Here is a 25538-nt window from a genome sequence, read left to right on the forward strand (position 1 = left end):
TCTCCTTCTACTACTAACCTAATATTACAGACTAGTGTTTTGCATTTTAGAGTTGATAACCCTGACTCATGGTAATTAGTTAAGTCAAGTCATCTTTATTTATATAGCGCTTTAAACAAAATACATTTCGTCAAAGCACTGAACAACATTCATTAGGAAAACAGTGTGTCAATAATGCTAAATGATAGTTAAAGGCAGTTCATCATTGAATTCAGTGATGTCATCTCTGTTCAGTTAAATAGTGTCTGTGCATTTATTTGCAATCAAGTCAATGATATCGCTGTAGATGAAGTGACCCCAACTAAGCAAGCCAGAGGCGACAGCGGCAAGGAACCGAAACTCCATCGGTGACAGAATGGAGAAAAAAACCTTGGGAGAAACCAGGCTCAGTTGGGGGGTCAGTTCTCCTCTGACCAGACGAAACCAGTAGTTCAATTCCAGACTGCAGCAAAGTCAGATTGTGCAGAAGAATCATCTGTTTCCTGTGGTCTTGTCCTGGTGCTCCTCTGAGACAAGGTCTTTACATGGGATCTGTATCTGGGCTCTAGTTGTCCTGGTCTCCGCTGTCTTTCAGGGATGTAGAGGTCCTTTCTAGCTGCTGATCCACCATCTGGTCTGGATACGTACTGGATCCGGGTGACTGCAGTGACCCTCTGATCTGGACACAGACTGGATCTGGTGGCTACGGTGACCTCGGAGAGAAACAGACAAATATTAGCGTAGATGCCATTCTTCTAATGATGTAGAAAGTACGGTGTTATGTGAAGTGTTTCCGGTTCCGGTTTACCTAATTAATGCAGCCTAAAAATCCTTTAACGGATTTGGATATTAAAAGCATATTCGTATGTTATGTGTATGCCAGGTTAAAGAGATGGGTCTTTAATCTAGATTTAAACTGCAAGAGTGTGTCTGCCTCCCGAACAATGTTAGGTAGGTTATTCCAGAGTTTAGGCGCCAAATAGGAAAAGGATCTGCCGCCCGCAGTTGATTTTGATATTCTAGGTATTATCAAATTGCCTGAGTTTTGAGAACGTAGCGGACGTAGAGGAGTATAATGTAAAAGGAGCTCATTCAAATACTGAGGTGCTAAACCATTCAGGGCTTTATAAGTAATAAGCAATATTTTAAAATCTATACGATGTTTGATAGGGAGCCAGTGCAGTGTGGACAGGACCGGGCTAATATGGTCATACTTCCTGGTTCTAGTAAGAACTCTTGCTGCTGCATTTTGGACTAGCTGTAGTTTGTTTACCAAGCGTGCAGAACAACCACCCAATAAAGCATTACAATAATCTAACCTTGAAGCTACCAACAGATTTAAAGTATTTAAACAGCATCATGGTTGGGTGATGGTTGTGGGGATGGTTAGGGTGTATTTGTTTGTTCGGGAGGGCGATATGGCAAAAATGACAAAATGACAAAAAAAACTTTTTTAGAAATATCATGATTTTATCATGATTGTTTGTCATGTTGGTTTTTCTATTTTGCAAGCTGTTTGAGCATTATAGCCAAACTAATATCCATTTAAAAAAAACAAAGCTTGTTACATTAATAATATTAAAAATATATATGAAAAAGTATGGCGGATATTTAGGCCAAAGTGGGAGAAGATAAAAATCGTTGTCATTATTTTATCTTTGTTATTAAAATTTTTTATAAAAATAAAATAAAACAAAGATACACATTACAAATACACATAATACACATATAAAAATAAACAGTGTTTTGTAGGTAAAATAGTTTTTAGCAGATGCATTCATAAAATTTTATAAACAAGTAAAAATAAAACACAATTTGTTTTGTTTTGTTTTGTTTTTTTATCTTTTTATCTTTTATCTTTCATCTTCATGTACCCACAAAAAATAGTTTTAAACCTGAATGAGTTTTCTTCTTCTGCTAAACATAAACTCTATTTTGAATGAAGGTGGAAAACCAAGCAGTTGCTGGTTCACAGTGACTTTCCGAGTATTTGTATATTCCTATCCTAGGAACTACCAAAAGTCCAGCGTTTTGTGACCTTAGGGTGCATGATGGGTTGTAGCGTGGTAGAAGGCTAGTTAGGTTCGCAGGAGCTAAACCATTTAGGGCCTTATAGGTAAGTAATGATAATTTGTAACTGATACGGAACTTAATAGGTAGCCAGTGCAGAGACTGTAAAATTGGGGTAATATGATCATATTTTCTTGACCTGGTAAGGACTCTAGCTGCTGTATTTTGGACGACCTGTAGCTTGTTTATTGACGAAGCAGGACAACCACCTAGAAGTGCATTACAATAGTCCAGTCCAGAGGTTATGAATGCATGAACTAGCTTTTCTTCATCAGACACAGGTAACATGTTTTGTAGCTTGGAAATATTTCTAAGATGGATGAATGCAGTTTTTGTAACATGGGAAATATGATTTTCAAAAGACTTGCTTTCTAATATAACACCCAGATTTTTGACTGCAGTGGACATAACAGTACATTTTATACATATATACATTTTCCTTAAATCATCCTGGCAACCCATTTTTTAAGTCTCAGGGTTTGAAAACCACTGCTCTATAGTACCGGAGTGAAGGACCATCAGCACATTCTCTTCTTCTCATTTGTCACAGTAAACCGAAATCATGGGACATGGTCAAATGGAGTGTTTCGGGCCGGCGGCTGTTTTCCTCCGGAAGCCATAAAAAAAGAGAATTGAGGCTCAGAACACCCCCTTTGATGACAAAACGGCGTTCTTCATGGCAGAGCCACGTTAGCAGAGAAGGTGGCAAAACTCTGTGTGGGAAAGTAAGTACAATTACAAAAAGTGTTGATTTTCTGTAAAACAATTTAGCATGATGCTATGCCACGTGAATAAAACATTTTCATTTTTAGTAAATGTTTCACCCTTGCTGAAAACTTTTTATACCCTCAAGGTAAAAGAAGATGAAATCTTCCCCATGAATCCTCCCAAGTTTGACAAATTGAGGACATGGCCATGATGACCCACCTCAATGAGCCCTGTGTGCTCTATAACCTTAAAGAGCGTTACGCAGCATGGATGATCTATGTAAGTCTAAGTTAATCATGTTTTATTCCTTAAAACTAGACTATCTATCTCTGTTTCAGACCTACTTTGGCTTGTTCTGCGTCACTGTCAATCCCTACAAGTGGCTCCCAGTGTACGACACAGTTGTTGTCAACGTCTACCAGTTCATGCTCACTGGTAAGTGGTGGAGATATACATTTTCAATCCAATTTGCAAACCAATATAAAAATAAAAAGGACTGATCGCCTAAGAAGTGTGCTTACAGTATATACAGGGGTGCACATAAGTGGTCCACAGGTCCGCATGCACAAACAAAATAAAAAATGTGTTATATAAATATGTTCTATCAACGCATTTGCGTACTGATTGAATATGTTTGCATGTACTTATTCAACCATTTTAGCAGAAAGCAGCACTCCGAAACACAAAACCAGACTGGTTTCGTCTGGTCAGAGGAGAACTGACCCCAACTGAGCCTGGTTTCTCCCAAGGTTTTTTTCTCCATTCTGTCACCGATGGAGTTTCGGTTCCTTGCCGCTGTCGCCTCTGGCTTGCTTAGTTGGGGTCACTTCATCTACAGCGATATCATTGACTTGATTGCAATTAAATGCACAGACACTATTTAAACTGAACAGAGATGACATAACTGAATTCAATGATGAACTGCCTTTAACTATCATTCTGCATTATTGAGACACTGTTTTCCTAATGAATGTTGTTCAGTTGCTTTGACGCAATGTATTTTGTTTAAAGCACTATATAAATAAAGGTGACGACTTGACTTGAAATGTTAAAGTCCGCGTGAACAGGAAGATGCAAACGACTTTTCTCCAGTGTTGTGATGCATTTCCGAGATAAACTGAATACTTAATGAGGAAAAATAGTGGGCATGGCTTCATTTTCCATCTAGCACCTGATTGGATGTAGAAAAGTAGGTGTTTCAGATATCTCACAAACCCCATTTAGTGTTCTGTCCAATATTTGAAGCATTTGCCCATGAAGTGCTTTGAGTACATCCGTGACCTCTCTGTTATCTCTCCTTACTAAAATGTAAAAAGTCCCACAACCAAAAATGGACCTCCTCGCCATCTCTCCTTTCATGCGCATTTTCAGATTTTGATAATTACGAAGTCAAAAATTGTTTTTGTGTGGATTGACTTGCATGGATGAATTGTTCACCACAAAATGATCAATTTAGGCACACAAAGTAAATATGGTCAATTTTGATCACAGTTCTAATCAGATTTCTAGTATGCATGAAAATGCAGTGCCTGAAGATTGAAGTTTTTAAAGAAGCACTTGAGTAAAATTATTTCTAATATTCTGAAATATGTTATTTTCCATCTTTTCCACTCAGTGGAGAATCTGGTGCAGGAAAGACTGTGAACACCAAACGTGTGATCCAGTACTTTGCAACAATCGCTGTGTCATGAGCAAGGAAGGCAGAACATGTCCCCAGCAAAATGCAGGTGACTACATCAAGCAACAGCCAAAGTAGAGTGACAGAATAATTCTACATGATGAAATTACTTAAATACTCACCAGGGGTCGCTAGAGGATCAAGTCATTGCAGCCAACCCTCTTCTGGAGGCTTATGGAAATGCCAAGACTGTAAGGAATGACAACTCCTCTCGTTTTATAAGTTGCCGAGATCAAATGTAATGCATTATACAAATTCAATTAAAATTCCAAATATGGGAAATTCTAAGCTTCCAAATATTTCCTCTTTGTATGGTAAATTCACAAGGATTAATTTCATTACCACTGGAAAACTGGCCTCAGCTGATATTGAAATTTGTGAGTCAACCTTGCTATAAGCCAAATATTTTTATTTGGAGGCTAAGATATGAGTTAAACAATTGAAGTCAATGTCTTTTTTCTTAATTTATTTCATGGAAAGATCTGCTGGAAAAGTCGAGAGTGACATTCCAGCTGTCGGCTGAATGGAGTTACCACATCTTCTACCAGTTCATGACTGGACACAAGCCAGAGCTGCTCGCTGAGAAGTCTACAGGATTGTGTGTTTCAGTTGTTTCCTAGTTTGAGAACACTTTTAACATGTTGCACATCAACTCTTTATAGAGACCCTGCTCATCACCACCAACCCTTATAATAATAATAAATATGTTTAATTTATATAGCGCCTTTCCCGAGCTCAAGGTGTCACGTACGGTGATACAAGAAACACAGGAGATATCCAAATGCAGGTGCAAGGTTTATTTGAGGGGCAATCCAAAAGAGTAAACAGTCCAGGCAGGGTCAAAAACCAGAAATTCCAAAAACATAAAAACAAACAAAAACACACGGGAAGAACAAACAAAAACACACGGGAAGAGCAGACTCTGGAAAGTATCATTCATACGACAAGGACTCCGTGACAAAGACTCAGACAGACCGGGTATAAATACACAGAAGGATAATGGGGAAACTGGAGACAGGTGGGGAACAATCAATTAACTAAAACAAGGAGGAAGGTGACCAAATAGGGGAACAGGAAGTGATGAGATGACAGACACCGTGGGAACGGAGGACACCTAGTGGACACCCAGGGAACACAACCCAGACACTGTGACAGAAGGACGCTGAACATTGTACACCAAAGCAACAAAAAAATTCTAACAATGAACAATTTCATTGGACATTTGCCCAATGCAAATACTGCAAATAATGCAGTTGCATATAATACAGATTATGTAGTGAAGACATAAAAATGGAAAACAAAATGGCAAATACACATGTAAATTAGTGATAGTGTTGATTAAACAAATAAGTTTTAAGTTTGGACTTGAATTCACTACAAGAGGTGACTGTTCTGAGTGCCAGGGGAAGTGAATTCCAAAGTTTGGGTGCAATAACGGAAAAGGACCTGCCGCCCATTGAAGATAGGTGGAACCTAGGTACAGAAAGGAGTTCAGAATTAGAAGACCGGAGTGTGCGAAAAGGTTTATAAGAAGATAGTAAGTCAGAAAGATAGGAGGGAGCAAGACCTTTAAGTGCCTTAAAGGTGAGCAGAAGAATGGTAGCACTTTATTTTACAGTCTTGTTCCTCATGTACAAACTATGTACTTATTATAGTAATTACAATAACTATGTAATAACTAGGTACTAACCCTGAACCTATCCCTAAACATAACCCTACCCCATGTAGTTACCCTGTATTACCATAACTTTCTTAGATAAATACACTGTAAGTACACTATAAATACATGTTAGTACATGTACTGTAAAATAAAGTGCAACCAGAATTTTGTATTGCACACAAATAGATACAGGCAACCAGTGACTTTAAATAAAATAGGGGTGATGTGAGCAGAATTTTTTATTGAAGTTAATAATCTGGCAGTAGAATTTTGAATGTACTGCAGATGAACAATGGAGTGAGCTGGTAAACCAGAGAAAAGAGCATTACAATAGTCTAGGTGAGTGGTAACGAATGCATGCACTAATGATTCCGCATCTTTTCTACTCAGAAAAGGAAGAAGTTGTGCAATTCGATGTAGTTGAAAAAAAGCAGCTTTGGAGAGTTTGGTAATGTGGTCATCAAAGGTTAGCGATGGGTCTAGAATGACACCTAAGTTTCTAACAGTAGCTGATGGAAAAATAGAAATAGCGCTAAGGTCAAAGCTAGAAACATCAGTTTTTTTTTTTTATTAGAGATGGGGGACCAATTATTAAAATTTCAGTTTTATTCAAGTTCAGATTGAGAAAATTAGAATGTAGCCAATCCTTTAACTCACTGACACATGAAGATAAGGATGTCATCGACTGGGTAGAATCTGGTTGACAAGCAGTATGTATCTGGATGTCATCAGCATAACAGTGGTAGTTAAAACCATGACAACAAATTATTTGGCCAAGAGGCTGAATATAGAGATGAATAATAATGGTCCGAGAACTGAGCCCTGGGGAACTCCTTGTTTGAGCAAGGCACTAGGAGATTTGGACTTTTGCAGTGAGATGAAGTATTGCTGATCTGTGAAATATGAGGAGAACCAAGATAATGCAGAACCTGAAATGCCAACTTCTGCAAGGCAACAGAGTAGTATCTTATGGCAAATAGTATCAAAAGCTGAGCTACGATCAAGTAATAAAGGAATTGATAAACTGCCTGAATCGCCAGAAAGTAATAGATCATTGAGAACCTTTACTAGCGCAGTTTCCGTACTGTGCCATGTGCGAAAACCAGGCTGAAAAATATCAAAGAGATTGTTGTGAGCTAGAAATGACCGCAGCTGAGAGGCAACAGTCTTTTCCATGATTTTAGATACAAATGGCAGGTTAGAGATCGGACGATAGTTGGATATATTAACAGGATCCAGATTCAGGTTTTTTAAGAATAGGAGTAACAGCAGCAGTCTTGAGTGAGATAGGAACAGTGGAAGAAATTAAAGATATGTTTATTAGGTGTGAGATAGGGGCAGAAATAATAGGGATACAGTGCTTCAGGAGAAAAGTAGGTGCAGGGTCTAGTCAGCTTGAAGAGGAATTTGATTTCTGTATAACATCTGCAATTAGAGATGGATTAGTTAAGGCAAAGGTAGTCAATGATTGGGTAGACTGAGTTTTCTCACAATTAGAAATAGTCGGTTCATCATCAAAAGTCCTGCATAAAACATCCAACTTTCCCTGAAAGTGGTGCAAAAAAGTGCAACACAAATCATCGGATTCATGTTGGCTGATACTATGATTTTGTGGCTAGATTAGTTTGCTTACCATGCTAAATAGTGCTTTAGACCTATTTTTAGCTTTGTTGATGCTGGAGATATAAGAAGACCGGTCTGCATTCACGGCAGTTTTGTAGTTCTTGATGTAATCAGAATAAACAAGATAATGGACAGTTAAACCGGTTCTCCTGAAAAGACGTTCAAGTTGTCTGCTTTTCGCTTTCAGAGCACGAAGCTCTGCATTAAAGCTGCGGTAGGTAACTTTTGACGCTCTAGCGGTTAATAAACAGAACTGCTTGCGTCTTGCAGAAGAACATCGTAGCCGGAACTACTTCTCTCTGTTTATGTCTATGAAGAATCACAAAGGTACTGGGTTACTCCGCCGCGGTACCCCCGAAGCAATCTAAAATAGTCCGTATGTAAACACTTATTATAGGTGCACCCTAGTGATTCAGGACAAGCTAAAAACACGGTTTGGAAAATGGATTCATGGTGTACTCGCTTATTATATACATTTTTCTACATTTTGAACACAAACAAAGTTACGGACCGAAGCTTTGATTGGTTATTTTTTACCGGGAGCGATGGAGTTTCTGCAAATGGCAGTAGGACCACTGGGAGGAGCCAGAGGAGCTTGATTTTTTCACAGATTATCGGTCTCATATTCTACTGTCAGGACATAATGACAGGTTTAACAAATATGTAAAAAATATATTTTTACAAAAGTTACCTACTGCAGCTTTAAACCAAGTTGAGGAGTGGGACATGGAAACAGACCTGGTTCTAATTGGAGCATTCTCATCCAGGATGTTAGAAATAGAAGAATGATACATATCATAAATCATAGATGGACATGTACAATTTAAAACTTCAGTAACATTAGAGGATGCAACAGAAGCAGAGAATGCACTGATATCAACAGCATTTACATTTACCCTTATGACTATCCAATGAAAATGTATCACAGTTTTGAAAATATCTCTGGAACCTCAGGAACATTTGCATTGCAGGTCTAAAGGAGAACTTCCTGGTCATCCACCAGCTCAGATGTAATGGTGTGTTGGAGGATATCAGAACCTGCTGGAAAGTTTTCCCCAGTAGAATCCTATATGGTGACTTCAAGCAGAGGTAAAGACACCTTTCTGCAACCTTCTAATGGGAAATAATGCACCACCTAATCTTCACCATCTTAACATTTTTTTTTTTTTTGTGGATTCAAAAGAAAATGACCCTCCTCTAAATGTCCTCTAGACACAAAGTATTAAAGTCAAAGTCATAGTCAAAGTCACCTTTATTTATATATCGCTTTAAACAAAATACATTGCGTCAAAGCAACTGAACAACATTCATTAGGAAAACAGTGTCTCAATAATGCAAAATGATAGTTAAAGGCAGTTCATCATTGAATTCAGTGATGTCATCTCTGTTCAGTTAAATAATGTCAAGACAACGATATCGCTGTAATATCGGTGGACTGTATTAAATGCTAGCGTCATCCCTGAGGGACAGTTCAATGACAACAAAAAGGCTTCTAAAAAGGCTCTGGGCTCTATTGATGTTGACTACAGCCTATATAAGTTTGGACACACAAAAGTAAGCTGTAAAACAAAATCAACCTCAACTTTAGATGGAAAGGCTTTTTTTATAATGTACCTGTGATGAGTGGGGTGGGGCCGACAACCGCGGGAACGGAGCCAGGCAGGTGGAGTGATTGGAAATCAGCAACACTCACCGGTCTCGAGTCCCACAGAGGAGATGATATAAAATAGGAGCGACGACAGTGAAGGACGAGAGAGGACTGTGTTTGGTTTTTATTTAACTGTTTTGTGTTTATTTTGTAATTAAAGTTTCATTTTGATTGTCCGCCGGTTCCCGCCTCCTTATTCCCACGAAAGAATATTGTTACATTGGTGCCGAAGCCTGGGAGGAAGGAGGAACGCGCTGCCGAAAATCCCTCGCCGCTGGGGTGAACCCGCGGTGCCATCGAGTGGGCGTAGCAGTCGGGCGCTGTGGATGCTCGAGGCGGTGGGCTGGAGTGAGTTGTTGGGGATGGACGAGCTCGCTGCCGGCTGCCCGTGATATGGATATGTGGCTGCCATCCGTGAGGGAGCGGAGGAGTCACCGCCGTTTGCCAGGGGGCCGGAGCCTGCTGCCATCCTTGATGGAATCAGGTGGAGCAGGGAACGGGGGACTCCTGCCGGCTGCCCAAAACCGGAGGAGCCGTCGCTGTCCACCGAGCGGCGGAGGAGTGTCGTGCCATCCACCGAGGGCCATCCAGTGCCACCTCCAGGCACTGTGGAGGAGTTCACCCAGCTGGTGGAGGGCCAAGCGGCAGCGTGCCTGTGAACTGAAACAAAAAAAATTATCCTCTCCTCTCTCCCCTATCTCATCTCTGTCACTCTTCATCCTTCCATCTCCTTTTCTCTTGCCCCGTCTATCGTACACTCAGTTTCCCGCAGGTCACCCTGAGCACACCAGCAGAGTAGGTACCCCCCAGCCTGCGAGGGGTGATGGGAGTATGTGACGAGTGGTGCGGGGCCGAGAGGCGTGGGAACAAAGCAAGGCCAGTGGAGTGATTGGAAATCAGCGACACTCACCAGTCTCGAGTCCCACGGAGGAGATTGGAAGGATATAAAATAGTAGCGACGACAGTGAAGGACGAGAGAGGACCAGGCCTGGATTTTAATTAATATTGTTGCCAATTAATATTTTAATGATAATTTTTTTGTCACAATAGCTTAAGTGCTCATTGGAGCAAGGGAAGAAGCTCCGAGAATGACAAACAGCAATCAGATGAGAAGATCAAAAAGTGAGTACACGTCTAACTTTACACAATTACACATTTGACAAAACACTACATTAAAAACAGGAAGGACTTTGAGATAAGCCAACTTCTCAACAAAACTGAGGATGAACAGTCTTTGGGAGCACAGCTTCAGGAGAAGATCAAAGAACTTCAGATAAACACTAACCCCAATCTTTCTGATGTGAAATGGAAAAGTAGATGAATAGCTGTGAAAACCCATATCGAAAGATCACTAAATAATTTAATTTCTTTATTTACTTAGGCCCGTATTGAGGAGCTGGAAGAGGAAATAGAGGCAGAGCGATCTGCTCGTGCCAAAGTAGAGAAGCAGAGAGCTTATCCCTCCAGGGAACTTGAAGAGATCAGCGAGAGGCTGACATTAAAAACAGGAAGGACTTTGAGATAAGTCAGCTTCTCAGCAAAATTGAGGATGAACAGTCTTTGGGAGCACAGCTTCAGAAGAAGATCAAAGAACTTCAAGTAATGGCAACCATAATTTTTCTGTGTGAAACTGTGACGTAGATGCATAGCTTTGAAAATCCCCATTACCAAAATCACTGAATAAATTATTTTATACTTTCTTTAGGCCCGTATCGAGGAGCTGGAAGAGGAAATAGAGGCAGAGCGAGCTGCTCGTGCTAAAGTGGAGAAGCAGAGAGCTGATCTCTCCAGGGAACTTGAAGAGATCAGCGAGAGGCTTGAGGAAGCTGGTGGTGCTACTGCTGCTCAGATTGAGATGAACAAGAAGCGTGAAGCTGAATTCCAGAAGTTGCGTCGTGATCTGGAGGAGTCCACCTTGCAGCATGAAGCTACAGATGCAGCTCTCCGAAAGAAGCAGGCAGACAGTGTGGCTGAACTCGGAGAACAGATCGACAACCTCCAGCGGGTCAAGCAGAAGCTGGAGAAGGAGAAGAGTGAATACAAGATGGAGATTGATGACCTGACAAGCAACATGGAGGCTGTGGCTAAAGCAAAGGTATAATCTTGTGAAAACTTAAAAAAAAAAAAAATATCTAATATTAGTTTTTCAAAACTACTTTAACTTTAGCAGCATAAAATTTGAAAATTTTCCAAAAGAATCTCAGTGAGTTTATATTTCTTTATTTATGTAGGCAAACCTTGAAAAGATGTGCCGTACAATAGAAGACCAAGCAAATGAGCTAAAGTCAAAGAATGATGAGTTTGTAAGCCAATTTAATGATTTAAATGCCCAGAAGGCAAGGCTCCAAACTAGAAATGGTATGTAAATACTAAATATACCATACACACTGTAACGGATATGCAGATCATCGATTCATGTGTTTAATTCAGATTTTCCAAATGAAACTCTTTTTGCACCAAGTGCCTGGCCTGGCGCCAGCCTGGCTGGACTTAAATTATTTACGATGCCCATGCGAGCTTCAAAGAAGAAATGAAAACCCCCAACCCAAATTCCTCCAACACACTGGAGACAAAGGAAACCTTTCGTATAAGTTCCTTACTTTCATTTTATTATTAATATGTATTTTAATTATGTTTATGGATTGCATAAAATGGTTAATCCTTGTTATGTGAAGAGTATAAGTTGCAAGCTCATACTTTAGGAAATGTCTCTCCTCACTTTAACTTTAGCCACGTTTCTGCAACCCCCATCTTTGCAGGTCGTAAATGTCACACTGTGACTTTTTGGGGGCGGAACCAAAAGTGGCGAAGGTTGGTTCCGCCCGAAGATGGTTTCCGCCCGGCCCGTATATTACAAACACCGGAACTTCCGGGAAACTCCGGGAGGCAAATTGGGCTGTACGAGGCACAGGTGAGGACAATAAACGCGGCGATCGTGGATTGGACAATGGAGAGAACAGGAAGGGTATAAAAAGTCTCAGAAATTCAAACAGGAGTTGGAGTTGAATCGTTTCAGGCCGATCCGGCGGGCAGTGTAGAGGTTTGGGCAGAGTCAGCATTGGTGAAGGCAGAGGAACTTCACGGGGTGAAGAAGGAGACAAGGACACTAGTAACTGGGCTGAGTATACGACATTTATTGATGTTTGAAGAGACCATCTGTATATAAACTACTGATGTGTTGGAGTCACAGTCATAGGAAGTACTCACCGGAAGTAACGTCAAGGGTGATCTCCAGCAACGGAAAACCGATGGTGTGAAGAGGATTGGACAGCTAGAAGGAGAAGGAGACAAAGGAAGAGTGTTATCGTTCATTTGTGAGTACTTTTGGACAGTGCATTGTACATCATTGGGGAGAGTGCATTATCCAGCGTATGTTGTGAGCATCTGGTAAATAGGCCAGCGGCCCCATTACGGAGCAGAGTTTTGGGTGAGCCGGGAAGTACGAGTACAGGAAGCCGCAAGCAGTCGTGACGGCAACGTTATTCCTCCGGCCCTTCATCTATCAACAACGCCCAACGAAACCCCAGGATAAGTCCTAGTAAACCGTGGTTCTGACCCTATTTCACATAGAGTGTGTGGAGTGCAGTGGGTGAGTCCTTGTCTTTGCTGTGAGTGTGTACACTTGAAATCTTGCAGTGGTATGCTGTGGTTGTGTTGTCAGTAGCCACCCTGGACTGGATGAGTCGTGGGGGAGACCAGTGACCGTTGAGGCTGGTGAAGCGCCATTTTCATCTAAATGCCATTTTGCGACCCCTGCATGGAGACCCAAATGTAACGTCCTGTCTAGACCCTTTCAGAATACCCTGGCTCTGTGAAAGCGGTGGTGAAGAATACACGTAAGCAAGACTGGTGTGAGTAAAAGCCAAAAATTATACCTATATGCAAGGAGGAAGTTTTACTGTTGCAAATTAGCTGTGTGGATTTACTTTACCTGTTGTGGAGCCTCTTCAAAGGTTCACCCCGGTCCAGATCCCTTAAACTGCAAATAGAAGAGAGGAGAGGGAAGCGTTCGGCCCAGTGCGACAGTGTTTAACTTTCCCCGATGCACAGGAAATCCCTGTGGAGGCCTGCGCTACGACGATTTACTACTCCAGGTCTGACAGTTCATCTACTTACTGTATCGCAGTATTTCACCGTAAGCCCACCGCCCAGGAGAAGTATTCTAGGAGAATAGAGCCCCAGTTGCCTGTGGAATACTTACCTTTGTCCATTGCTACGAATCACTAAAGGGAGAATAGAGCACCAGTTGCCTGTGAAATACCTACATTTGTCCATTGCTGCGAATCACTAAAGTGAGAATAGAGCCCCAGTTGCCTGTGAAATACCTACCTTTGCCCATTGCTGCGAATCACTAAAGTGAGAATAGAGCCCCAGTTGCCTGTGAAATACCTACCTTTGCCCATTGCTGCAAATCACTAAAGTGAGAATAGAGCCCCAGTTGCCTGTGGAATACTTACCTTTGTCCATTGCTACGAATCACTAAAGTGAGAATAGAGCCCCAGTTGCCTGTGAAGTACCTACCTGTGTTGTCCCCGCAGTTTGAGTGACCTCTCTCTTGCAGTGCCATTGGAGTTCTGTGTCGCGGGTTGGCGCTCACCTCGGAGTGTGCAGAAGGGGAGGCGCCGCCCGAGCACCCTGTACGAAGAGATCGGAGGAACAAGTCATTTATCAGCCAGTCGCATGGACCCAAGTAACAGGTAGCCACTCTCACCGGATCGATTACTCATTGTGTGTTTCACTCTGCCTTCAGGAGAAAAGAAGGGCGCCACGAGTCAACAAAAGCCCAAAGGGACATACTAACCCTCGCCGCATAGTCCTCTCCGGCCCCTTTCTCCTCCCGCTGAACAGAGACGATAATTTTAAGATTTACCTCCCCCTCCCTGAATTATTTTAATTAATTTAAATAAAGTTGTTTTAATATTACTTACGCTTGGTCTGTCTGGTCATTGGGGTTGCTTTGAGACCTCCTCGAGGTGGAAACTAGGAAGGGGCGTGACTTGCAACATCTGTGGTCCGCTCCGACCTGTGACATAAAACTTTACGACCACCCTGGACACTGGAGAGGAGAGAAGCCAAATCTTCTCCCCAATGCATTCTATGGAATTAATTCGTTACCTGTTAGTTTTTATGTTTTATAAATGTAATACGTATTCCCTTTTGGTACATTTAGATGTTTCCCAACATCTGCAGTGTTATCATGTGTTAAGCAAATCTTTAAATATGTGTAATTCTACATTTGAATGTAACTTCATGTTTTGATCACATATACCTATTATGTTTAGTCTTGTTCTAATCGTCATGCTTTGACAGACCCATTTATCTAGAGCAAAGTAATGAAAAATGTATGCAATCTGAATTACAAACTTGCTAGAATAATCCCTGGAATTTGGACAAGCCCTAGATCTCCAGGGGGTTGTCTTCACAGAGACAAAGGAACTTTTCCCTCCGCTTCAGATCGCGAACTTTCATTGGCTGTTTACGCGAAAAAGGGGCGTGAACCATTTCAAGCCATAAGAACGACCGAACAAGGTCCGCCCTCTCTCTTCTTCCTCTTCTTCTCGTTCTTGGTTCTCGGACATGCTGCTCTCCTGTGCGACCCTCCGCGCGGCCTCGCGCCGCGCTCATAGTGCAAGCCCCCCCCTCAGCACAGGGGCTGAGAGAAAAAGCCATTTTAATGGCTCCTTTAGAAGCTTTCGTTCGTTTCTTTTCTTTTCTTTACTAAGTTTATTCAACTATTCGCCTCTCCACGCAAGGAAGACGAATTCTGGGACATTGTTTGTTGAACCTTTCAAATATCGCGCGAGGACAGAACAAAGGACCACGTGCTCCACGCTCACGCCAAGATCAAGCGCAGCGTGCACGCGCGTCACATGGCCTCCGGCACACGCCCGCTGTTTTCAAAAGGAACACCGCGCAAAGCTCACAAGCTCGACGCCGATCTCACGCCACGCTCACATTGGACACTCTGCAAGTATCACTTTCTCTATGGAGATTTAAATGCTGCTTTAAATTGTTGCTCTGATCTGATTTGTTGTTGGCTTCCAAAAGTTACTGACTATGATTTTCATACCTGAGCTCCTTATGTGATCTCATTCTATTTTTTCTCTCTCTCTCTCTCTCTCTCTCTCTCTCTTTCTTTTATTTGGATTCCGTTATGTATTGTATAAAGCTTACTGTTTGTATTGTCGTACGCATATTTACTCTGTGTGATTCGTAGTTTGATGTATTACTAGTTTAATTATTAAAAACCCATATACTGACGATTGGCTTGGACTCCACCCCACTCACATTACGAGTCACTGAGATGTCTGATCTTTAGCTACAAAATTAAATTTAGAAACTAAATTTATCATAAGGATAGGATAATGTTTTCATGGCCAGAGAATATTTTTCCTTGAATTATAAGGCGTGATAACTTTATTGAAAATTGATAGGTCAACAGTGGTCTGCTGGACAAACCGCTGTTTGATTTGCAGTAATTTACAGTAAGAGCTATCACAACAATTGATATGAAGAATGGAATATTGACATATTAATTAGTAAATTACAATGCCTTGTAATTATTTATTGATATAGGCAAATTGAGCTATTTTTCATAATCAATCAAATTTAATGTAACTGTCATCTGAGATCTAAATTAATCATATTCCTGATTAATTATTCAAATTCCCTATATATCATTTGAGTTCATTATTCTGTAAAACTCATTGTTGCTACAACACAATGCCACAGAACTGTGCAAAAACAAAAGTGATTCAACCCCGCATTACTGACATCATACAACTCTTCTGTGACTATTTGATAAACTATACAGTGTCTCATACTAGGTGAATTTAGCCGTCAACTGGAAGAGAAAGAAGCCCTTGTTTCTCAACTGACAAGAGTCAAACAGGCTTACACTCAACAGATTGAGGAACTCAAGAGACATATTGAAGAAGATGTTAAGGTGTGTACCTACAAAAAAAATATGTTATTAATGTGTATAGATGTGAACATAGCTGTATACAATAGAAAAGGAACATTTTCACTGCAATGATTTTCACTTTTGATTTCAAGGCCAAGAATGCTCTGGCCCATGTGGTTCAGTCTGCAAGTCATGACTGTATGAGAAGGAGCAGAAAGCCAAAGCTGAACTCCAGCATGGAATGTCCAAAGCCAACAGTGAGGTGTCTCAGTGGAGAACCAAATATGAGACAGATGCCATCCAAAGCACTGAGGAGCTTGAGGGATCCAAGTAAATACAGAAAAGAAAATAGTTTTCAGCACCCTACTTTTAATATCACAAATATTAGTAATATTTCATCATTTCATAACACTTTCTTCAGGAAAAAGCTTGCCCAGCGTCTGCAGGATGCAGAAGAATCAGTTGGGGCAGTGAACTCCAAGTGTGAAGGTGAAGTAGAGGACATCATGATTGATGTGGAGAGGGCAAATGCACTGGCTGCCAACCTTGACAAGAAGCAGAGAAACTTTGATAAGGTAAGAAATATGTGCATAACTTATAAACCTAAACCTTGAACCATGACCTTTGCTGATTAGCAATGACTACATTTACTCTGCAGGTCCTAGCATGGTGGAAACAGAAGTATGAGGAAAGCCAGGCTGAACTAGAAGGTGCTCAGAAAGAAGCTCGTTCTCTCAGCACTGAGCTGTTCAAAATGAAGAACTCCTACGAAGAAGCTCTTGATCACCTCGAGACACTGAAGAGGGAGAACAAGAACCTGCTATGTAATTGACACTTTTATTTGTTTGCTAAGGTTATAAGAAAAGAGATGCAAAGTTTTACAATTCTTATTTTTAGAAACCCTTTAGAGGAGATTTCTGACCTCACTGAGCAACTTGGAGGGACTGGAAAGAGCATTCATGAACTGGAAAAGGCAAAGAAGACTGTGGAGTCTGAGAAAGCAGAAATCCAGACTACACTTGAAGAAGCTGAAGTACTGTTACTTAAAACTGTCAAATCAATTAATTTCCTAACATGGTAAGCATTAAACGATTTTCTTGTCAGTTTTACACAAATCTTACTATAACTACTATCTATCAGGGCACGCTGGGTCCAAGATTCTTAGTGTGCAGCTGGAGCTGAACCAGGTGAAGTGTGAGAAGGATGGAACAGATCAAGAGAAACAGCCAAAGAGTGATCGACTCCATGCAGAGCACTTTGGACTCTGAGGTTCGGAGCAGAAATGATGCCCTGAGAGTCAAAAAGAAGTTGGAGGGAGATCTGAATGAGATGGAGATCCAGCTGAGTCATGCCAGCCGCCAGGCTGCTGAGGCCCAGAAACAGCTCAGGGACGTCCAAGGACAACTCAAGGTATCTTTTTGTTGGGGATGCACCCATACTGGTTTTTATACTCGTTCACATACTCCTTGAAATACTCAGATACCACACAGCATGTAAACAGTGTTGTGTCCAGGCAAAGAAACACAGACCATAGAACAAACAGAAAGCAGAATCGAGTTATTATAAACTAAGAATGTCTATGAAGTACATGTATTTAATTTATATAATTTTTAACATTTGATTCACACCTGTATAGCTATAGAGGTGTGCAAGCTGATAAGCAAAGCATTTCATATGGATTCAGCGTGTGGCGGCTAAGATGAACAACGTTGTCGAGTAAATATCCCTTTCTCACAGATATCACTTGAAAGTAGGGCTGTGAATCTTTGGGTAGACAGCAAATCAATTTGATTTATGATTCATAAGTTTTCAATTTGATTTAAGAATGACTTTTGCAAATTAAAAACAATTTAATTATAACAACAATGGAGACAAACTACATACATAACTTTAAGAACCAACAAAGAAGAACCAAACAGACAGGACTTATAAACACATGGAACGTAGTCAGGGAGAACAGAAACAGGTGGGGAGTATTCAATTAACTAAACAAGAAAAGGAACATTACCAAACAAGGAAATAACAGGAGAAAAGATGTCTATAACAGTGACATTACTCCCCTCCTTCTGGAAGGCTCGTCCTGAGCCGTAATACCGGGAAGAGGGGGCGGGTGCCCTGGAGGTTGGTGCAGGGCAGGAATAGGGTAACGTCAAGGAGGACCTCCAGGGCAAAGCAGGGAGCACGGGGAGCCATGGCGGTGCAAGGAGCTCGAATGGCCATGGCAGAGCAGACAGTTTGGGTGGCCATGGTGGAAATGGAGACTCAGCAGCCATGGTGGATCTGCATTCTCGGGGGGCCATGGCGGATCTGGATACTCAATGGGACATGGCAGAGCAGCCTCAGAGGCCACGGCCCCAGCCCCTGCCTCAGCCTCTATGGCTGGATCCCTACTAATCCCCCCTCCCCCCAAAAAAAATACTTGGGGGGAACTTAAGGGCTGAGAGCAGACACTGGAGCAAGCTCTGGGGCTGGAGCTGACACCGGAGTGAGCTCTGGGGCTGGAGCCAACACTTGACTTAACTGGGGGTCAGGAGGCTTAACAGTGAACCTGTAGCCCTTCCTGGGCTGAACAGTGAAACCGGTCTTTGGCTTAACTGGGGGTTCAACTGGGCTGAACGGTGAAGCCATTCTTTGGCTTAACTGGGGATCGGGAACCCCTCCTGGGCTGAACTGGGGATCGGGAGACCATTTTGAGCTTAACTGGGGAACAGGAGCCCACAGTGGGCTTAACTCTGGGTGCTCAGGAAATGAAGAAGGGACCAGTGGATGGGAAGGAGACTTAGGAGACAAAGGAGGTTCAGGAAAGTCTAATCCACTCTGACCCTAGAGTGGAATCTGGGGAGAGAATGGGTGCTGAGAAACCTGAGGTTAATGCCATATCCATTTGATCTGAGCCGCAGGCTGGCACTAGAGTTTGCTCTGGAGGAGCGGACCTGGCTGGAACCAGTGGAGCTGAGGGAGAAGGAGAGGAGCCGTAAACTCCAGGGAAAATGCCATATCCAGAAATCCATTGGCCTCTGCATGCGAGAAGTATGCTCTTGAGGGCACTTGTGAGGAATAGGCCTTCGAGGACACATACAAGGAGCAGGCTCCAGAAGGCATATGCGAGGAGCAGGCAATTTAATGTTTCTGGGGCTTGCCATATCCACCACTTGTGGGCTGGCCACAAGTGTCATCGGCTTGTGGACGGCGGCACTGGCTTTGCTGCATGTGGCGGCCTTGACCTCACCGCAGGCTGCCGCACTGACTAGCTGAGGAAAACAGTTGAGCTCAGGGGAATACTGGGGTGGTTGCATTTGGCCAGGCAGAAGGAGCTTTTGGAGCAGTATGTGGAGGTTCCCAGCGCGAGGTAGCTCGTGATAGCGCTTTAAACAAAATACATTGCGTCAAAGCAACTGAACAACATTCATTAGGAAAACAGTGTCTCAATAATGCAAAATGAGAGTTAAAGACAATTCATCATTGAATTCAGTGATGTCATCTCTGTTCAGTTTAAATAGTGTCTGTGCATTTATTTGCAATCAAGTCAAAGATATCGCTGTAGATGAAGTGACCCCAACTAAGCAAGCCAAAGGCGACAGCGGCAAGGAACCGAAACTCCATCGGTGACAGAATGGAGATTTTTTTTTTATCACATATATGATACATGAATTAAATGGTTAGTTCACCCAAAAATTAAAATTGGCTTTAGTTTTACTCACCCTTGAAGCATCCTATGTGTATATGACTTTCTTCTTTCAGATGAATCCAGTCGGAGTTATATAAAACATTTTCCTGGCTATTCCAAGCTCTATCATTGCAGTCAGTGGCTGTTGCAGTTGAACAGTCCACAAGTCATCAAATCCAGGGGGTGAATAAAGGCCTCCTGTAGCAAATCCATGTGTTTTGTAAGAAAAATCTGCATATTTCAAACATAATAAACACTTTACTATCACTTCAGTTATCTGTCATTGGCGGAAGCCGTTCCAGCAAATGACATAGTCAGACTGCATAATTAGTGACGAACGTGGAGAGAGAACAAAACAAAACACTGGTCGTGAATTAGAATTCCTGGGTGCTAATTCTGCATCATATATATATGTACTAATTAAGGATTGAAAAAAAACAGCATGTAACTTAACTGATCTTTTTGGTTACTGAAGAGCAAAGATGAAGAATGAAGATGAGCCATCACACCACATCTACAAGCAATCATACAATATGACTTACTTGTGCTGTGTCTTATACATGCATTAAATACAGTCTCTAAAGCCCCTCTCTGTTTGTGTTATTGTAGCTAAACAGGTTGATCACGGAGGAACAATGCCAAGATCACAGGATCTCAGGGAATGCAGAAATTAATAAAAAAAAATACCTTCAAGTCAAGTCACCAAGTGCTTTATACAATACAGATTGTCAAAGCAGCTTTACAGTGTTAAACAGGAAAATAAAGTTTCACTGATGCATACAAAATTCAGTCCTGTTGTGAAGCAACTCTAAAATAAGGACATTAGTATTCAGATTTTTTTTTTCAGTTAAAGTTAGCTTATTTTTGATTCAGTTCAGTTTAATAACTGTGTTAAATTAATAAATTATGTAATGAGTTTAATTCATTAATAAAACAGTTCTGAAGAGAACAATGTATATCATCATCCATTCTGGTTCAGTTCTCTTCCAATAGTGTCAGTGCAGTTATATGGAGCCAAAAGAGTATCAATAAAGATAAATGCACACACTACATCCACATATGCACACATAGGATTCATACATGCACACACATAATTCATAAATACACACACAGGATACACAAATGCGCACAAAATTCACAAATGCACACACAAAATGTAAAAAGCACAGAAGATTCACAAATGCATACAAAATTCAGAAATGCACACAAAATTCAGAAATGCACACACAATTCAGAAATGCAAACAACATTTACAAATGCACTCAAGATTCACAAATGCACAGGACAAGATTCAGAAATGTATTTCTGATGCACACACACATATATCTTGATTTACAAACTGCTTGCGGTCTGTGAACCTCACTGCATTTGTGTGTGAATTTTGAGACTCCTCTGACTTGGCTTGACACACAAATGCCTTTTTTTAAACAGGGAATGATCTGCAACCAATCAGATATCTCCCTTGTTTGAGCCAATCACAAGAATGCACCCCACGTGGGGGATTGTTTACTTGTAAGCCAATCAGCGAACGACTCGCATTCCTCAGCGAACAACTCACTTTCCTCAATCAGCGAACGACTCATTTTCCTCAGCGAACGATTCACTTTCCTCTCGCAGCGAACGACTCACTTTCCTCACGCAGCGAACGACTCCCTTTCCTCACGAGTCACGCAGCGAGAGACTCACTTTCCTCAGCGAACGATTCACTTTCCTCACCCAGTGAAGTTGAGCAAACGATTCCCTTTCCTCACGCAGCGGCGACTCACTTTGCACAGCCGGAGGGTCACTTTCCTCTCTCAGCGGACCACTGACTCTCTCTTCATGTAGGGACCGAATATTATAATTAAAGTGACTTCTATATTGCATCCAAAAGAATATTTAGATATACTTAAAATATTCAAAAAGGTGTATTTTTTTTTTACTTTCATTAAAATATTTCAATAAAATGAAATAATTGCCTATTGCAAATTTATGAATCCATGGTTAACTTTTTTCTGCAGTCACAGTCTGGGCTATATGTATTGAGACATTTTTAAATTTATATTTTGTAAAAAATAATAAAAAATAAACCTGAATTGTAATCTAAACATCTGTATTTCCATACAATTTCATAAATAGGCTGTGTGAACGCGTTCATGTGATTGGCTTATAAGTAAACAACCACGTGGAGTGCGTTCTTGTGATTGGCTAAAAGAAGGGAGACATCTGATTGGTTGCTGATCATTCCATGCATTTGTGTGTCAAGCCAAGTCAGAGGAGTCTCAAAATTCACACACAAATGCAGTGAAGTTCACAGACCGCAAGCAGTTTGTAAATCAAGATATATGTGTGTGTGCATCAGAAATAAATTTCTGAATCTTGTTCTGTGCATTTGTGAATCTTGAGTGCATTTGTAAATGTTGTTTGCATTTCTGAATTATGTGTGTATTTCTGAATTTTGTGTGCATTTCTGAATTTTGTATGCATTTGTGAATCTTCTGTGCTTTTTAAATTTTGTGTGTGCATTTGTGAATTTTGTGCACATTTGTGTATCCTGTGCGTGTATTTATATCATGTGTGTGCATGTATGAATCCTGTGTGTGCATATGTGAATGTAGTGTGTGCATTTATCTTTATTGAGACTCTTTTGGCTCCATACAATTAAGCTGTCATTGTTATGTTATGGGACACAAATATTATGTGTCCCCAAATTAGTAAACCAAAGGGTGACCGTGGCAAGGAGCCCAAACTTCATTAGTGACAGAGTAAAACACCTTGGGAAAAACTAGCCTAAGTTGGGGGGGGGGGGGGGGGGGGTCAGTTCTCCTTTGGCCAGAACAACCAACATAGTGTGGTTTAATTCCAGGTTGCAACGCAAGACATTTTATGGATTGGTATTATTCAGAAAATGCATCCAGTTCCATCTTCTTTAAGATTGAATACACCACATGGTGAAGTGATTAAAGCTGGCAACAGGGTCTATGCAGAGCTTGAAGTGTATACTTTTAAATGAAGTAAGTCATAACGAAAATGAGTAATATCCAATAAAGTCATCTGTATGAAACCAACAAGAGATCGTGTAGGGGCCTGCACAAACTGGGACAAGTTTAGTGCATCCAGTTGTAATTGTAAGGATGATGGAGGGTCAAACATATCCCACTTCAAGTCCCCTAACAATATAAATTTAGAAGACATGTACGGAGCATTTATTTCACTTAAAACAGTCAAAGCACATGCAGGAGCAGAGGGCAGTCTATAACAACAAGCTACAATGATAGAGACATTTTTAGATAAGATGATTTTCAAAAGTATTAACTCAAAATGTTTAGGAACAGATTTTGAGATATTTACTGAACACTGTAAATTATCCTTGATTAAGCCATGATTCAGAGGTGACAAGAATATCAGGATTTGCAGTATGAAAGTATGCAGTAAGATCAGCAACTTTAGGGAGAAGATTAAATATGTTCAAATGCATTAGTCCAAGACCTTTACAATTGCAAAAACAGTCAGAAGTTAATGTTTAGATCTGTTTGGCAAGATATCAGAAAATGAACAATCAAATGACCTGGGATTTGACTCTGTCAACGTCATCTCTGACATTGACAGAGATGACGTTTAATTAGATTGTGTGAGATGAGCCAGCCCTTTATCGTATCTTTATCCTAACAGTACTTGTCGCAGAAACTGGAAAAACAGAGATCTCATAAACATCAAGATAGCCAACACACAAGTCAAGTAAAGTCAAGTCTGCTTTATTGTCAATTCTTCCACATGTACAGCACATACATACATAGAGATAATTAAAATTGCATTACTCTTAGACCCTTGGTGCATACAGAAAACACTAACAGTAGAACATTAAATACAGATAATACAATTATAAAATATAAAGGAAAACTATACAAATATACAAATAGGTCATGTAAAAAAGAAAGATAAGTAGAGCAGCAATAGGCACACAAGTGAAGTAAATGATGAATATATAATTATTGTTCTGGTTAAAGTGTCAATGCTGAATGAGGTAGTGAGCAGACCAATGCTGTGCAAAGTGTCTGCTTTACAGGTGAGACGGGTTCCATAAATGTCCTGCAGTGGGTGGAGAGAGATGCCAACTATCTTCTCAGCTGCTCTCACTATGCGTTGAAGGGTCTTCCGACAAGACACGTTGCAGGCACCATACCACACAGTAATGGATGGTGCCTTGATTGTACCTCTGTAGAAGGTGCACATGATGGGGCCGGGGCTCTGGCTCTTCTTAGTTTGCGGAGGAAGTAGAGACGCTCCTGTGCTTTCTTGTACAATACACTGATTAAATGTAATGTTCTTGTCCAGTGCTGCGGTGCTGTACCAAACAAAGGACCAGTAGACACTACTACATCCAACTAGACACTGGATCATCAAAAGAGCAACAGATCCCCCAACTCGTCGTCAAAAGTCACACAGAGAGCTGATAAACTTGTTCCAAAGAATATTTAAAAAAAAAACATTAAATGCACCAGCATTACTGAAAAATTAACACAAAAACAGAAATAAAAAGGAGACATGTAACGTGTAACCAGCTTGTTGCCATCTTGGAGGACTGTACCATCTAAAGTAATTATTGCAGGTAAAGAAGTTTAGAATTTAAATTTCATACAAGTATTTGGGTACAGTTATTGATGATTAAGTTAAGCTGGTTGAAAAACAAATCTTATTGTATCAAAAGCACAGAAATGTTTATATTTATTGAAGAAGCTTAAGTCCTTTGATGTTGATAAATCTATTTTGATCATGTTTTATAGATATTTTATTGAACTTTCTTGACTTGCTTAATAAATGATCCATCTCACATTTTGTATTCAGAATTTGAACTGCTCCCCTCAGGTAGACGATATAAAGTGCCAAAGTGTAGGACTGTTAGAGCTTCTAGATCTGTTGTTTCAAACGCAGTCTTGGTTGGAAACAATTATTTGAAACAAAGGTAAAGGTGTACTATACATTTTAAAACTATATTTTAATATATAAAAAATGGTGCATTGTTAATACCCATGGTTTTGTTGTTGTGGTTGTTGTGATATTTTAATTTAGCAGTTTTGCCACAATACAATTTGTCTGTTTGTGAGGTTGATGCTGTATAAATTGACTTGTGAAGGGACAAATAAAGATATAACTACTACTACTAATTAAAAAAACGGAAAGTGTTCCCTGAAAACATATGTTATGATTAGATCATTACTCAACATTCAAATGAGACTAATTTTAGCTTAAAATCTTCAGTAAATCTTTATAATAACTCTCATTAATTAATCAACAAACATTATGTAATGTTTAACATATCATTAGTTAATATATATTCATATAGCTATTAAAAAAATAACATGATTGTTAATGTTTACTAATGTAAATATGAATATCTAATGATTAACAGATCTTTAAATAAAGGGGGCCTATTATGCTGTTTTACGAAGTCTTGGTTTTGTTTTGGGGTGTACTAGAACAGGCTCTCATACTAAGTTGTTCGAAAAACACATTATTTTTGTGCAGCTCAATCAGATCTCGTCCCATTCATCAGTATTTGTGATATCACAAATCCCAGAAAAAATGCGTTGTAGTTTTTCATAAGTGATTTCTGTGAAATAA

General features: G+C 40.5%; 1 protein-coding gene across 2 annotated transcripts in view; it reads left to right on the top strand.

The window, feature by feature from the left end:
• The first annotated feature begins 2603 nt into the window (after positions 1 to 2603).
• Positions 2604 to 25538, top strand: part of LOC127942566 (myosin heavy chain, fast skeletal muscle-like) — a 46847-nt gene continuing 23912 nt past the window's right edge. The window contains exon 1 of one of the 2 annotated variants that reach the window (XM_052538371.1): positions 2604 to 2774. In XM_052538371.1, the coding sequence (XP_052394331.1) occupies positions 2619 to 2774 (156 nt within the window). In that variant the 5' untranslated portion in view covers positions 2604 to 2618. Of the gene's footprint in view, positions 2775 to 2943; positions 3037 to 25538 lie in introns of those variants that run through there. The other variant, XM_052538372.1, reaches the window with a different exon arrangement.

This window comes from Carassius gibelio, chromosome A22 (assembly GCF_023724105.1).
Source record: "Carassius gibelio isolate Cgi1373 ecotype wild population from Czech Republic chromosome A22, carGib1.2-hapl.c, whole genome shotgun sequence".
Lineage (NCBI taxonomy): Eukaryota > Metazoa > Chordata > Actinopteri > Cypriniformes > Cyprinidae > Carassius > Carassius gibelio.